The sequence below is a fragment of the Solea solea genome, chromosome 14 (genome assembly GCF_958295425.1).
Source record: "Solea solea chromosome 14, fSolSol10.1, whole genome shotgun sequence".
NCBI lineage: Eukaryota > Metazoa > Chordata > Actinopteri > Pleuronectiformes > Soleidae > Solea > Solea solea.
The window spans coordinates 15,841,167-15,857,611 of record NC_081147.1 but is presented as its reverse complement, the minus strand read 5'-3'; the positions used below and the strand labels follow the sequence as shown (position 1 = coordinate 15,857,611).

Genomic DNA, 16,445 nt, shown 5'->3' with positions numbered 1-16,445 from the left:
GAGGTGCGTTCGTTTTGCTGCTCCGTATGTGGAGGAAAACGGAATAGAGAGCTTGGATGGACTTCAACATAAAAGGACACACAATATTCTAACAGCTATGCAAAACTTAATGAAAATAACCAGGAACAGTGGATGTGTACATTGACAGTGGTGTGCACAGACATTCGGGAGGGCAGGGGCAGAAATATAAAGGGCACCGGTGGAGCAGACACCAGGTATGTCAAACTGGGGACTGAATATCATGTGGACCTATATGGCCTCCACACATTATTGTTTAATTTATTTTTATTGCCTATAGCCTATATAGAGCATTTTCTATACAGCACTGAATATTATTTCCTCTAAGGACACCCTTTGAGGGACAGTAGTGAACTTCATAACAACACCCTTTTTGACTGGAAGGGCACCCAGGACCCAAGTGACAAGGGCATCTTAATGGGCACTATATCACTTTTCTCCACTAAAGGCACTCCTTTTGAAACTATTTTAATGTTTTGCTTTAGAGGCCACATATAAATGGCAGCCAGTAGGGCACTTCTGAGAGGGAATTTAGCATGTGACTCAAGTGTGCAGCGTATTTGGATGAAATAAGAGGAATTGTTAAATGACAGAAATCCGGGTACAGCAAGATGTATAATTAGACAGCACACAAGAATTTATTAACTTCAGGTAAACATAAAAAAGCCAAGATAAAAAAACAAGATTATATGAAGTTATATTATATTTTATTCACATGAGAAATATTATATTTTGCCTTGTAGGCTACCTGTAGAATTTAACGTAGGTCTTTTTATTGCATTGCATACCCACTTGTTTAATCAGTATTTTTCATCACCTCCAATGTGGTAGTTCCTATTTATTTTCCATACATTTACTAGAATATGTATGTACATTTAAACAGAAATGGGTGAATAATGAACAAAAATATTACTTTCCCTATGTAGGAAGGCATGTTTAGATCAAAGACAGTAGTGTAGGATTCTTTTTAACAGAAGTAAAGGAGTCTCAGACCCGGATGGACAAACCAAGCGCCCCCGTTCTTTCGCATATGCTAATCATGTTTAAATAGCACATGCGGCGCCCAATGAGTGACGTGGATGCTAATGTTCAGTGCCGGTGATGTAAATAAGGAGGCGGGTCGTCACGTTCCTTCTGGTTTGTGTGTATGTGTGTGTTTTCTGCCCAGCTGAAAATGGCGGCTCGGAGCGTCGAATCGTCCTAACTTTGTCGCACCATAATAAACACAACAATATACACAGCTGTTTGCTCTTAACATGGGGAGAAACTTTAATGAGAGGCGTCGGACGCTCTAGATAGGAAACATTACTTTCATCGCTACGACTGAAAGGAGTTGAAACGCAGAGGTAACGATAAAGAAGCTCAACAACTGCCGGATAGAGGCTAACGTCAGCTAGCTGACTAGCGTCACAGCCGACGGCTGTGAAAGGGATTGTCACAGCTAGTTCACGTTAGCCCACAACGCGAGCTAAAATATCTGTAAATGGACACATTTGCACTAAAGTGTCAGTGTAAATACAGTCGTTCTGGTCTGCGCGTGTCTTCGCACAGCGACGTGCGCTTACCGTAAATGTTTGTAGTCGTGTTTGTGTGTTGCTAGCCTTAGCGTGCTAGCTAATGCAACACTGGCCGTTAACTATAGCATGGCTATGTAGCAAGGACTCTACTTTGGTGCGACTTGATTGAAGAAAAGCTTAATCGAACATGTGCAACCACTGGCTGCTTTTAATCACTGTGATTTAACGCGACTCTTGAAACTTTATTGTGCCTCCGCAGATCATGGAGGATCCCCATACACGGTACAGCAAACGCCTGGTGAGTAACTTAAGACTGCTAACTCCCGGAACACTTGTGTTATGTTTACTTCCATATTGTTGTGTTTTTTTTACATTCAAGCTTCATGTGTACCATCAGCCTTTTTAACGTGAAGTAGCGTAGTGGGTCATATTCACTGTGTGTAATATAACGTTGTTGTATTACCATGGGATGTATCAGTGAAGCTTCTCTGTCTTGTTTTTGTTGTCCTCTTTAATAGCGGTAATGAACCTGTCGGGGGGGTTCAAGATGAGGTCAAGTTCACAACCTGACCTTATCAACTTTTGGGCTGTGACAGTGCTTCACTCTTAACTCATCATGTTAAATAGCAAAGTGTTGAACACACCCAATTACTTATCAATAAGTAAATGGTTTTCTTTTATTACATTATATTATTGTAAATAGAACACCATGGGGTTTATTTTTTTATCGTCTACTCTTTTTATAGTGCAAAGTAATAGGTTCTGTGAATCCCTTATGAATGTTTAAGCAGCTTCACAGTTTAGATAATACTGCATTTGTTGTGAAGCAGTGGGGGTGGGGAGATGTGAGAGAGGGGGTGCTTGATACATCTGTCTAGCCAAGCAGTGTTGCATAGGATGAATGGCAGGAGGGGAGTGAAGGGGGCTGTGTGTGTGTGGAAGATTAACCCCTACTATTGTATGCTGTATTGTTTGGTTCCTACATGAACTGATTTGGTGGCTGGCTGACTGATCAGCTTGGATTGATTTATTTTGATTTATTCTTTGATTCGGGTGACTGCATTTATTTTATTTTTTCACTAACAGTAGTTTTACTTTCTTTTTGTCTTAGAATTAGAATTAGAACTTTCAGATTTTTAATGCATTATAATGTTGCAGAATATTTCTTGTATTTTTTTACATCTGTATTTGAGTTTACTATTTTGTTTTTGGCTGTGTAGAAATGGGCCAGTTCCTTAGTAGCAGGATTTTTTTTTTATCAAGTGTAGTTTCATGAGAAATCAATGATTTGAAACTTGTAAATCCTTTTTATTGTATTATGTGGTTACGTATGTGGTCTTGTTAGACCTGCTTTCTCCTGTTGTGGAACTGAATTCAGTGTACCAACCAACCCTTATTTTCCACAGTTACTCCAGCCTTCTCCTGTCTTTTTTTGTTGCTCTCTACAAATAATTTTGTCTGTTTGTGAAGGAAAGGTTAAAAGACTTTGTATTTGGTCCTCAGCGTACAGGTACGCGGCGCCGTTACCAGGACGATGGGATCTCAGATGATGAAATTGAAGGTAAACGGACGTTTGACCTGGATGAAAAGTTGCAATGCGAAAGGTTCGGCACTGAATTGGTCAAACACATGGACGGCAAAGGTGAAATGAAACATTTACTTTTATTGATGCCATATCACCAGATGTGTGCTGTTGTTTTTTTGGATTTTGTTTTAATGTTTTCCTGCCTCACTGTTTCTGTGTGCATGTCCACTCCAGATTTTACATTTGAATACATTCAGAAGGAAGGGCTCAGGGATCCCATTGTCTTTGATAGAGCTGATGGCCTTGGCCTACAGTGAGTCAAGTTCCTTTTACTGTTTATTCATTGAATTATCTTATTTTATTTTATCTTTTCAAATTTGAAATACGTCCAATAGATAGTAATACACATGTCTCTGTATCTGGAGGGAGCAGAGATGTAAAAAGACATTTCTTCTCTATTGCAGAATGCCAGACCCAGATTTCAGTGTGAGTGATGTCAAGTTGTTTGTTGGTAAGTTCCTGTTTTTTGTCATTTTCATAAACAAAATATTATCTACAATGTTAGTGTTTCTAGTTGTGCTAGACCCTGAACAACAGAAGATTAGGTACATAATGGACAGGATTAGAGATAAGCATATTTAAGGGACAGCTCAGGTTGAACAGTTAGGAAATAAAGTAAGAGAGGTTTGGTCATGTGCAAGGAGGGATGGAGATTATATTGGACAAAGGATGTCACCCTATGTCAGCTGAGATTGGCACAGCACCCCCCGTGACTCTCCTGTGGAGGATAAAGCGGTAGAAAATGGATGGATGTTGAAGATGGAACTGCTGGGCAGGAGTAAAAGAGGAAGACCACAGAAAAGGTTCATGGATGTTCTGAATGAGGACAGTTGGTGTCAGAGAAGAAGACTCAAGGGATAGGGCAAGATGGAGGCAGACAAACCACTGTAACGACCCCTAAAGGGAGAAGCAGGAAAAATATATATCTACATATATACACTATAATTATGTAATTTATGAATGAATATACTGTGGGCAAACATATTGCATTATGAATTTGTTAATAAAGTGTTCCAAAATAAGGCCATATTCTGAATTAGCACTTGAGTTAATATATGACATATTTATCACATTAGTGGCATTATGTAGATATGCATACATCTTAATTGTATTATAATGTCATATTGGGAGTTTTCACTTTTCACATTTGGGCTTTGTTGGATATTTTAACCAAATATAGTTAGCATTCCACTCAAGTATTTTGTAAAATGTAGGACAGTAAAGTAGATTTTGATGCAATGACAATCTCCAACGCACTGAATCTCTTCTAATTGTCCTACAGGTAGTCGACGAATCGTCGACGTGATGGACGTGAACACTCAGAAGGGAATCGAGATGTCAATGGCTCAGTGGCGACGTTATTACGAGACACCACCGTCAGAAAGAGAAAAGTTGTACAATGTCATCAGTCTTGAGTTCAGCCACACCAGACTGGAGAATCTTGTCAAACGACCAGCTTCGGTGAGGATGCACATAATAGCTTTTAACACGCATCTTAAAGGGGGACCTACTTGAATCACATCTGGAGATGGTCTGGGCCACATTCCTAAAGGAATACCTGTATGTCAGTGTGTCCTGGGCTGAGCATTTTGAAATGCCTGCAGATATGTATACAGTCTGGAACATGCCAAGGAAGACCAGCGTTATTGTGACATCTTCCTTTTTTTGTCAGACTGAGAACTGAAAGTCTGCTCCCCAGTGATTTAAAATGCAAAAACAAAACCCAACAACAAACAGAAACTATGTATGTTTTAATTTGTATGTAGAATAGGGAAGTGAAATCTAATTGCAAATAGTTACCTGATGCAGTTGAAGATTCTAATGCCTGGTGTGATTTGATGAGCTACTTACATATTCTGAGTTGCATGTTAATGCCAGAAATCAACAGGACCAATGTCACAGTTGTATAGCTACCCAGATGTGCTCATGAGGCCTTTTTAAATTCTTACTAATGAACTAGGAAAATATATTTTACAGTTTTCCTACTGTGCATGCTACTTTGATAGTTTTAGAGCGATGGTATGGTCCTAGGGTAGTAACATTTTATATACATATAAAAATTCCTGTCGGAATCAATCTTGGTGTGGGTGTTAATAGTTGTTTTTAAACCATTTTCTGCATCCAGGTGGACCTTATTGATTGGGTAGACAACATGTGGCCACGCCATCTCAAAGAGAGACAGAGAGACTCCACCAACGCCATCATAGATATGCATTATCCTAAAGTACAAAAGTGAGTAAACCAGAGATATCACAATGTATAGTATAACATAGCATAACATAACATAAACTGCCACTGTATTTTCTCTCTTTCATCTCCCCAATTAGGTACTGTCTTATGAGTGTGCAGGGCTGCTTCACAGATTTCCACATTGACTTTGGAGGCACTTCAGTGTGGTATCACATCCTACGAGGAGAAAAGGTCAGTGATGGTGTCATGGATATGTTTTATGTGTTATGAAGTGGTCATGATTGTGGGCAAACTCCATCTTAGCCCTGTTCCCCATAAATGCACATTAGTTTCATGGCCATTTTTTAAATGTATTTAGTAAGGTGATTTCATACCTAACAGTTTACGTATGGGTCCTACAGGTGTTCTGGTTGATTCCACCCTCACCACAGAATCTGGAGATGTACGAGAACTGGGTTTTATCAGGAAAGCAGGGAGACATCTTCTTGGGGGACAAGTGTCATGACTGTCAAAGGATACTACTCCACCAAGGCAACACCTTCATAATCCCATCAGGTCTGTTTCTGCATTGAGCAACATAGCAGAACAAAGACTGATATGTTGTGCTCCCATACGCATGCACATTGACCACGGTCTCCAACATCCTGTATCTTTTTCTAGGGTGGATCCATGCTGTGTACACCCCACAAGACACACTGGTGTTCGGTGGGAATTTCCTCCACAGTTTTAACATTCCCATGCAACTTAACATCTACAGCATTGAGGATCGCACACGGGTGAGCAGCCCTCACTTTCACTTTTTATTTTAATACTGTTGATATTTAAATACCCTCTTGATATACACGCTGCTTATTGCTTCAGATATTGTTACTATGTGAAATTATTCACCATCAAGAGATTTCACAACAATGCAATATTAAAATAATAGATCCTGAATTGGAAAACCACTCTGAAACACAGAGGCTCACTCTAATTGAAAATATGGCTGCCTGAGGGATGAAAAGAGAAAACGATTTTAGCCACTAAAAGCCACCATTTTAACAAACTGTTAGACAGGAAACTAGTTTGTAAAAGGCTCACTCTCCCATACTGAGGTCCATAGAGAAAATCATAAAGAATTTCAAACACCAAAGTCACAGAAGTAAGTAGCAGTGAATAACAGTCCGTGTGCTGTGATGTGAAATTGATAATTTGGTTTATGGCGTTAAATGAGCTATTTACAAAGTACACACACACACTCTTCAGTTTCCCATCTTAAAATGCTGTCATGAAGCCAAGCACGCACCATTTGTTTTGCTCCCAAACATGAACTCATGATATTTGTTGATACTACCAATATCAGTGACTAGAGCTTTTGCACACTTTTTGCACACAAAACAATTGATACATAATATTGTAATGAAGAGGAACTGCTTTTGTGCACTTTTTGCTGATAAATGATATGTTATATTTTTTTGTGGTAATATTTGACAAGTATGCTGTATATAAAATATTTATTTAAATATTGTAACTGTTCTCTTCCTCTAGGTGCCAGCAAAGTTCCGCTACCCTTTCTACTATGAGATGTGCTGGTATGTCCTGGAGAGATACTTGTACTGCCTGACCAACATCTCCCACCTCACACCTGAGTTCCAAAAATACTCCCTTGGCACAGGTGAGGATGGGTTATCACAGGATAATAATTCATTTTATTTTAATCCAGCTCTGATATGAACTTCAACTGACGTGCACATTTTCTCTTCAGGCCTGACCCCACCTCATGACAATAATCATCCTGGGAATGGCACTGTCAATGAAGATGAGATTGACACTGAAAAACCAGCAGTTAAGGAAGAAGTTAAAGAAGAAAACGAAGTATATCCAGTTACCAAACCTCAGCATTTGCTGACTCCCTTTGAGATGGAGGGACTGGGGAATCTCTTGGGGAAGCTGGAGGAGCTGCCAGCCCACAAAAAGTGTGTACCTGTAGGCATCAGGAATGCCGCAGCCCTGCTCGAGGACATGAGGGTGAGTGCCACCTAATTTCATTTTTCACTTTATTTTGCAATTTTTTCACCTTCCCTTTATTAAATCCAAACATAGTGTGTGTCAGTATTTTGTCAATACAGCATGTGTTTAGCATGATTATGTGCCTAATTTTAAAGTTTGGTTAATTTTCAAAGTTAAAGAAACCTTGAAAATAGGCTTGAAATTCAAAGCTATTACTGAAGTATAGATGTAACAGTTTTCTACTACAGTGTCAATGGTGCCATGTCATGCCAGACGTCCAAATAATATCAATAAATATTTGTTTTGTAAAATAAAATGTATCTTCTCCATCTGTCCAGGCTGTTCTGAAGGAGCATGCCAATGATAACGCCAAGCTGTCCTACACCGGAGAGCCCATTGTCAAGTGGCCAGAAAGGGTGAGTAAAAACACTATTGAGGTACTTGTCACTAGCTATATTTAGAATTAGAACTCCAGTTTTTGACCTTCTTTTCTAACTGTGTAATTAACAGCCTGTCAGTGTTAATAAGAAAAAATGTGTATTTTGCACTTTTTATATATATTTTTTTATTTGTTTAATTGGGACAATGCAGTTAAATATAGTTCCATCACCGAGCATGAAGCTGATGTGCTGCACAAATAATTGGGCTTTTGTATTTATACTATGTTACTTAGTACAAAGGTACATAAACTGTTGGAGTCCACTTCATCAGAATAAGCCCTTACCTTCTGTGTATTTGCAAGACAAAATTTTAACCTAATTTTGTTTGTCATTTTTACAGCCGTCATGGTACCAGCCCCCAATTCCCCCTCAACCTATTCTTTGCCGTCCTCGCTTGGGCCCTACCCTCCATAGGCAACTGGGCCAGAGACCAAACAAACGCTCCAACATTTCTGCCCTGAGACGACGACGGGTGAGATGTAAGCGCTGTGCTGGGTGTTGCAGGAAGGAGTGTGGCAACTGCCAGTTCTGTCATGACATGAGGAAATTTGGTGGCCCTGGACGCATGAAGAAAGGCTGCATTACGAGGCAGTGTCTAGCAGTGAGTTGAAACGTCCCACGTCTTTTTATGTATGGGACCAAACAACACTGCCCATCTATGCATGTATGATGGAAAAGTATTGTGATGGTAACTGTAATAATATATATATGTGTGTATATGTATGTGTGTGTGTGTGTGTATTTATTTATTTATTTATATATATATATATATATATATATATATATATATATGTGTATGTGTATATGTATATGTGTGTGTATATATATATATATATATATATATACACACACACACACACGTGTATATATATGTATATATATATATATATATATATACACACATGTATGTATAAATATAATAAGGTACATAAGGTAATTGAATAATTAATATCCAACACAATGTATCTTTCATAGCTTTGGATCTCTATTGTAACCATAGGCATCTTTATTATACTTACTATTGACTTATGCTTGTGTAAACTGTTGTTTTTAGAATTATCAGTATCAGATTTTGTTCCAAGTATAAACAACATTTATTTATTCCTCCAGCCTGCATTGCCAAACACAGCTCGATGTGCCATATGTAGAGAAGGTGAATCAGATGAATCGGATCCAAGCACTCACTCACTCATGGAGTGTTCTGTCTGCTCACAGATTGCCCATCGTCGGTGCATTAAGGTAATCTCCTTTAGACACAGTGAAGGTTACTAACTGGTGTGGTTTGCTGCCTACAAGCTATATTTTAATGTAGTGGTACTTTAGTACTGGATGTTTCAGACTCTCAGCTATTCTGTCTTTCAGGAACCTGGTGAAGGAAAGATCAATAAGGATTTGCCCAGCTGTTGGGAATGTCCCAAATGTTATCAAGGCAAAGGTTCAGGATCAGAGGTAACCAAAAATACTGTATCTGTTTAACATATTATGAGTTGCCTATTTTTTCTCTCTCCTTTTTTGGTGTCAGATGCTTCTTGCTATCCTATACATTTCCTTAATTTGTGATCTCCACTAGATGTTGATACTAATAATGTCACCCTTTTTTTCTTCACTCACATCTACCGTCTCTTCTCTTTATTCTCACGCCAGTCTTCTAGTGAAAGTGGAGAGGAAAGTGGAGAGTCAGAGGCATCATCCTCTATGCCACCATCCAAGCTTGCGCACCGGGAAGGCATTGGAGTGGGTGAAGCAGCAAGACGAGGGGGACGGAACCACCCTCAATCTCGATCCACAGCACCACCACCTTCTCAAAAACTGTTACTGCAACATCAGCAGAATCGCAAAAGAGCAAATGAACTGGAGCTAAGACTTAAGAAAAGGGTAAAAAAGAGATATTTTCATTAATGAATACTCTATTCAGGTTTCCTTATAGTTTTGTAAGCCTTTAAAGTTAGCTAGCTGTGGTGTAAGAAATTGTTTTTGTTTTTTTTCCATTTTTTTGTTCCATTTTAGACACTTAAAATAAATATATATATATTTTTTTTTTTTTAATCCAAAAGATAAAAAAAAGAAACATTTTCCATAAAAAAAATGGTGTGAAGATGTGATTCTTGACATCTGTCAGACATAAATTAGTGGATCATTAACTGTGTTTTTTATATTTACTCCTTACATCAACCTCTTTCTGTTTATTACAGATAAAGCTGGAGCGTAGCAAACTCTTGGTGGTAAGTAATGCTCTTTTTTTCTATAACGTTTAAGATACACTCAAAGATTATAGTTTCTACTATGTATTTCCATCGATTCAAGGAACCATGTATGCTAAAAACATGCATATGAGGTTGCGGAACTGAAACAGTGAGACAGAAAGCAGGTTATTTGAAAGGTCAACAAACATTTGATGCCTAAATTTTCAGCTTTTTTCTCATTTGCTGCTGTCTTTATCTCCCAACTGGAAGTGGCCACGGAGCTTTTCAGAGGTGCCAGCTCCCTACATAAAAAAACATTCTACTTATAATTCAAGTCCAATAATTGCGACTACAAAATAGTTTTCAATACCTTTTGCGATTTGCTTCAGCACAGAGACAGAAACGGCGTCTCAAATGCTCTGTAAGAAAATGTATCTGTACAGACAAGGACTGTCACTTTTTATATGAACTTCAATATTATTTAGAACTTGAACTAGAAGGTTGTGCCGCTTGCCTTGATGTAACAACATTGCATTTTCGTTTTAAGCCGTGGGCACTTCCTTCTTTTGTCGGTGATTTCTTCAGTCATCTTCAGGTTTTGACAATATTAGCAGATAATTGAAGACAAAACATTAATTATTTATTTTCTTAGTTTTACAGACAATGATGTGAGCAACTTGACAGTACTTGACTTGTGAGGAGTAGTCAACTGCAAGTGCAGCATTTCCAGCATATATTATATATTCTAATTAATTAACGTTGCATTTTTTTTATTGAGCCATTTGTGGATGATTTACAAACATTGTGAAAAGGCAATACTGTTCAAGTTAACAGGCCTCTTTCATAATGAGAGATGTAGATACAAACTACTTTGTTTGTTAAATATGCAGTTTAACTATGGGTTTTCTATAATGATAGTAAGTGTGGTAGTCACTTAAACTTACTGTTTATGTAAATATAGTACTTTTTTCAGGTACTTTGCTTGAGGATGGGCTTGTTATTGATTAAAAACAAAATATTACTCAAATTGTACTGTAGCAGTGTAGTTGGTGTTTGAACCATCTATTATCATTTTATTTGCCAACATTTCTTTTTCGGTGTTCTTCTCTCAACAGAAACAGTCAACTCTAGATCGCTCTCCCAGGCATCTGAGATCCAAGCTGCTGTCACGGCTGCGCTCTCCAACCAGCAGACTATCTCAGGGTAGAGGTCAGGGCTCCACTTGGGCCAGTGGTTCCCTTCACTCCAGCTCTGTGGGAGGGACCAGGTCCTTCCAACAGCAGGAGTCTTCCCATGGTCTGATATTTGAATCCAAAGGAGAGCCCCGCAGAGGGAGGGGTAGAGGGGTTCGGCTACGAGGAGGAGGAGCAGGAAGAGGAATTAGAGGTGGGAGAGACCATGGCGACTTGGAAGAAGAGAGTGAAGACAGCAGCAGCAGCAGTACCAGCAGCAGCAGCAGCAGTGATGAGGAAGAGGAGAGGGAGCAGAACAACGGCAGGGGAGGGGATAAGGAGAACCAGCCACAGTCGGGAAGAGGAGGACTAACAGCCAAAGGAGAGGAGGAAGGGAGTGAGGTAGCCAATCAACATTGTGCAGACGAGGAAGATGAGGAGGTGGAGCAGGACAGTCAACCAAGGGATAAGGACAACTCGTATCTTAAAGTGACACTCCAAAGGCCAACCAGGGCCAAGCAGGACCCATCAGCCATTGTTCCCAAATTGGAGGCTATTGCCCCCCAAACTGCTACTTCCACAATACACAACCAGACTAAAGCTCTTGCCAGACCCCCGATTAGAAATCATGGCCCCTCTTCCGATCATCCCTCCAGTAGGCACACCCCCCCACTTACACGCAGTGGGCACACAGCAAATCCCACCTCCCATCAAGAGAGGCTGGAGGACTCAAAAAGACAGAGGCCGAGCAGGCCAGCTAAACTGAGCAATGGCGCTTCCTGTTCTTCATCCTCGGATTTTACACATCTTCGCATCCCTCTGTCCACCCTGCAGGAAGGAGGGAGTGAGGCAGACAGGGAGAGTGGTCTCAGTGCGCCGGGCTGTGAGAGGGAGGTGTGGGTGTCCGTCTTCCGCTACTTAAGTAGAGCAGATCTCTGTGTCTGCATGGCTGTCTGTAAGAACTGGTATAAATGGTAAGACCTGTGAGCTGATATCACTCACTTTATTATTGTTGGGTTTAGATAGCAGGTTCCATTTTGGATTGGTAGATATTTGATAGATAACAAATTAAAAAAAAAACCATATTGGTTAACATCTCAAAGATTTTTGTCTCTCCTCATTAGCATAAAGCAGTGGGAAACAGGTATCTGCTTCAGGCATTATGTGCTTTCTTTAGCTAGTGTCTATTTATCCAAAGATTGTGAGTCACAAGAGATCTAGGCAATCCCTTCAACTTGATTGCCTAGATTGAGAGTCTTAAGAATCCCTCACACCAACGTTTTATGTAAATCTGACTCAGCACCATGTTTTTGTTATGTAGCTTACAGCATGCAGTGGAATAAAGCAGTAATTCATTAACATTTCTTATATGTAATACTGCTCATCTGGTTTCAGGATGTTTGTGGAGGTTGTGAACATTACACTAAAATGTGTAGCATTTATGTTATTGTGAGATAACAAAAGGTGATTAGGACCCGGTCATACTTACTGCGTTCCATGTCTGAGGAGGGCTGCTTCACTTTTCCACAGCGCATACATGCCCACAGTTCTGCTCTTACGTTTTTCCTACTTTTTTGTTTACTTCAATCAGTAAAGTTCTCCACGTGTAAGTTATGCATATGGAGTAGTGCCGATTTATAACCAGCAAAGCACCTCATTTTGTATTTTATTGTATTCTTTGAGCATTAAGTTGTACACTTCCACACGTAACCTTAAGTTTTCATCGTTACTGTTTTTCGTTTTTGTGTGTTTTGGAGGTGTGCACATATTTGTCCATGTGGACCCTTGTGAACCTCTGCACACATGGAAAGTATGACCTGGGCCTTAGTCAGTTATAATATGTTTGTTTTTAGTTTCTCTACATATGTTGGAAAGGAAAACTTAATGAGATTGAAAGAGGGATTTGAAATGATTTGGAATTAATAAGAAGACTTGAATGGATGTTTTCTTAATGAGTTTATGCTACCCCACAGGTGTTTAGACAAGCGGCTTTGGACGCGGATTGACCTGAGCATCAAGCGCACTGTCACTCCTCAGGCTCTGACTGGGATCATAAAGAGACAGCCTGTGACACTCGATCTCTCTTGGACCAACATCTCGAAAAAGCAGCTCAACTGGCTCATTGGCAGACTTCCTGGTACATAGACATGCACAGTGATATATATATATATATATATATATATATATATATATATATGTATATATATATATATATATATATATATATATATATATATATATATATATATATATATATATATATATATATATATATATATATATATATGTATGTCAATAGATATGATTTGATAAAACAAAATAATTACAGTAAATGGTTTCATAACATCTGTTTATTTATTTGTCATTGAGTTTTATGTACCACACCATACTAATACTGAATTGGTGTGAGCACAGAATGTATTGGTGTAAACATGGCAATGTTAAAATCTTGTCTTGGTGTTTTCAGGGCTGAAGGATCTGATGCTGGCAGGATGTTCCTGGTCATCTATTTCCGCTCTCTGCTCCTCTGGTTGCCCGCTCCTCCGTTCTCTAGACCTGCGATATGCAGATGGAGTCAAAGACTCTCAGATCAGGGATTTAGTCAGCCCTCCAGGTGAGGAACGGGGGCACAAAATCACTGTTTTATGTAGTTGTTTCCTCTTAACATTTGTTATTGTATTTCTCCCTTACGCTTTTCCTCATTAAACTTTTTTTTTTTTTTTTTTTTTTTACAAAACTCTCTGTTCCAGGTTGTGACAATCGTAGTCAGTTGCGTACCATGCATTGTTTGCGACTAGCTGGCCTGGACATCACTGACTCCACTCTGCGCCTGGTGATCCGCCACATGCCCCATTTAACAAAACTAGACCTCTCCCACTGCAACAGCCTCACCGACCACTCCATCAACCTGCTGACAGCAGTAGGCTCATCTACCCGCAACACACTCACAGAACTCAACCTGGGAGGTGAGAGATTGAGTGGAACAGCTCACAATGTACAGGACAAGAACAAAGATGCACATGCTACAGTTTTTTCCACAACTGATGTTTTCTGTTTAACTGTTTATTTCCCAGGCTGCAGTAAACTGACGGACACGTGTCTTAAGTACCTCCGCCGACTCTCATGCATCTCAGTGCTTGACCTGCGAGGCTGTAAAGGAGTTTTCCGTAAGGCTTGTGAGACCTTCATCTCTGAGCTGTCAGTCAACACACTCTACTGCCTATCTGACGAAAAACTGATCCAGAGGATATCCTAAACATCTGCCTCTTCACTGCAGAGGTGACTTAGGTTCACAAGCAAAGGGGTGGGAAATTCACATACGTCTATGTCATTTAAAAGAAGTGATGGCGTTTAACCTGGGACATCTTACTCACTTACCTGGTGTTGGTAGAAGGGGTTGTTACAATGTTTATTTTCTACACATTTTCCTGTGTACCTAAAAGAGACTCAGGAGCTTCATTTGCTGATGTTCATTTGGGAATAAATGTTGTGTGGAAAAGCACATTTTTTTTGCCAGGATTTGGGCAACAAGCAATTAATTAGCTGTATTAGACTTCACAAACCACTCAACCTCTTTTTTTCCTCTTTTTTTTTTGACAGATGCCAATCTTGACTCGCATTACAAACTACAGCCTTCTGAGTTTCATCCATTTGGATTATAACTGCATTGTTCACTTTGCCTGATCCCTATAAAGTCTTATTTTTTTATACTATATATATTTAAACTTTCAGCTACATGTTGGTGCTCCAAATAGATTATTTGTCAGGAGAGCAATTGATAAGTTTGATGACTTAACGCTTTAATTTTTTCTTTTAAACATGATGAAAGGTGACAGGTTTTTTGACACAATGACTTATAAAAGAGAGTTACTGAATGGCATGTGTTTAGCAGCTGTATGTTTGGTTTAATGAGGCATTTGGGTGCAGCACTTGATCAGTGGAAATGTGTACATGGACAGTTGAGTGTTTTGGGTTTTTTTAAGCGCAATAGTGTAAAACGACTGAGAGCAGTCGTCTTGGCAACAAGACCTCACCCCAACAAAGGGCAACTTACACTAAGTGTATGGGGTAAGCCAAGGATAAAGTGTCAGAATCATGGTGCATTTTCAAACAACCATTAGACTTCAGGTGCTATAATTTCCAAACTCTTGCTTTGTGTTTGTACAGAGACGATATTTAGAGCAAAAATGTTAATATTCTCAACGAAAACAGTTTCCCACCCCTCTTTGATACACCTTTTTTCCTTTCATGGATGAGAAATGTATCTACTTTTTACTGATTTCATGTCTAATTCAATGCAGAAAATAATGTTTTGGTTGTTTTTGTTTTGGTTGGTTTTTCTGAGTGGGGATATGATCTTTTTTTTCTTCCCTTCAAGTCCAGTGGTTCTGTTTCAAAGGTCTCCTCTCCATATCCCCTAGATGAATAGAAGTATATAAATATATACTTTTGTGTAAATGTGTTTTCCTCTATTAGATGACCAAAATGGGAATCCTGTAGCAATGTAATTATTTTCGGAAGACTTTTTCACTTTATGTTGTTTATGTTATTTTTCAAGAAAATAAAAAAAAACCCAGATAAAGAATGGATTATATTCTTATTGACAGTGGGAGGCAGAGATGTGCATTTGTAATTACAAGTTTTTCTTGATCCTCTTGTTAATGCTTTGGTTTATTTGCACCGTCTGATCAAATAGCAGCTTTCCAGTGCTCTATTCTGCTTCTCAGTGACCCAGAAATTAGTGATGCATATGGCAGGTTGTTTATTAGATACAGTATTCGTTATTCAATTCTTTCAGTTTCAGATATTCTTGGATGTTACTCTTCCCATTCATCAGTATGTGGTTTCTCTGTGAATTGTAGATATTTGCAAGGAAACTGAGACTATAATGATTCCAGTTTGATTAATCATATTATTTGATTCCGACTAGTCATTATTCTAGTATAAGATATATTCAGCTTCCCTCAAGTAAAAGTGTATACTGTGTATTGTACTTTTTAGATTATAACTAGCAAAACATTATGATAAAGATGTGCTGAATTGGGATTGTGATGTGTCAAAATATCTCAAACTGGAATTATAAATCTCTTAACTTTAATTCTGCCTCGTCTAAACTTGAAAAACTGAACTGGCAAATCTAATTAGAGATCGGTCTGTAACTGTGGCGAGTGAAAACGTAATTACAGATATCCATCTGTAATTTTGAACTGAATTTAAATGACAGTAATTATGGTGATATGAGTAATGTTAATCCCAGGTGGTCCAAAGTGTTAACAGCGGCTTGTCATAGATGACCAAATGAAGACAGTCCCACGTATGCTGCAGTAAACACATCTAACACATCAGCCACA

General features: G+C 38.9%; 1 protein-coding gene across 3 annotated transcripts; it reads left to right on the top strand.

Annotated features, from left to right (window-relative positions):
- The first annotated feature begins 134 nt into the window (after positions 1 to 134).
- On the top strand, positions 135 to 15,669 carry kdm2ab (lysine (K)-specific demethylase 2Ab). Of its 3 annotated transcripts, XM_058649875.1 has the most exons (24): positions 1,162 to 1,364; positions 1,795 to 1,833; positions 3,039 to 3,177; positions 3,295 to 3,373; positions 3,525 to 3,571; positions 4,403 to 4,581; positions 5,246 to 5,352; positions 5,448 to 5,541; positions 5,712 to 5,865; positions 5,971 to 6,086; positions 6,838 to 6,964; positions 7,055 to 7,317; positions 7,638 to 7,715; positions 8,080 to 8,340; positions 8,850 to 8,978; positions 9,102 to 9,188; positions 9,384 to 9,614; positions 9,932 to 9,961; positions 11,038 to 12,068; positions 13,068 to 13,231; positions 13,562 to 13,708; positions 13,845 to 14,060; positions 14,169 to 14,373; positions 14,695 to 15,669. In XM_058649875.1, the coding sequence occupies exons 2-23, from the start codon at positions 1,798 to 1,800 to the stop codon at positions 14,348 to 14,350; spliced, it is 3,897 nt and encodes a 1,298-aa protein (XP_058505858.1). In that variant the 5' UTR covers positions 1,162 to 1,364; positions 1,795 to 1,797; the 3' UTR covers positions 14,351 to 14,373; positions 14,695 to 15,669. The 3 variants fall into 3 exon arrangements, with proteins under 3 accessions (XP_058505860.1, XP_058505858.1, XP_058505857.1); XM_058649877.1 differs by lacking the exon at positions 1,162 to 1,364 and adding an exon at positions 135 to 215 and having other exon boundaries at positions 14,169 to 15,669; XM_058649874.1 differs by having other exon boundaries at positions 14,169 to 15,669.
- Positions 15,670 to 16,445: the final 776 nt, after the last annotated feature.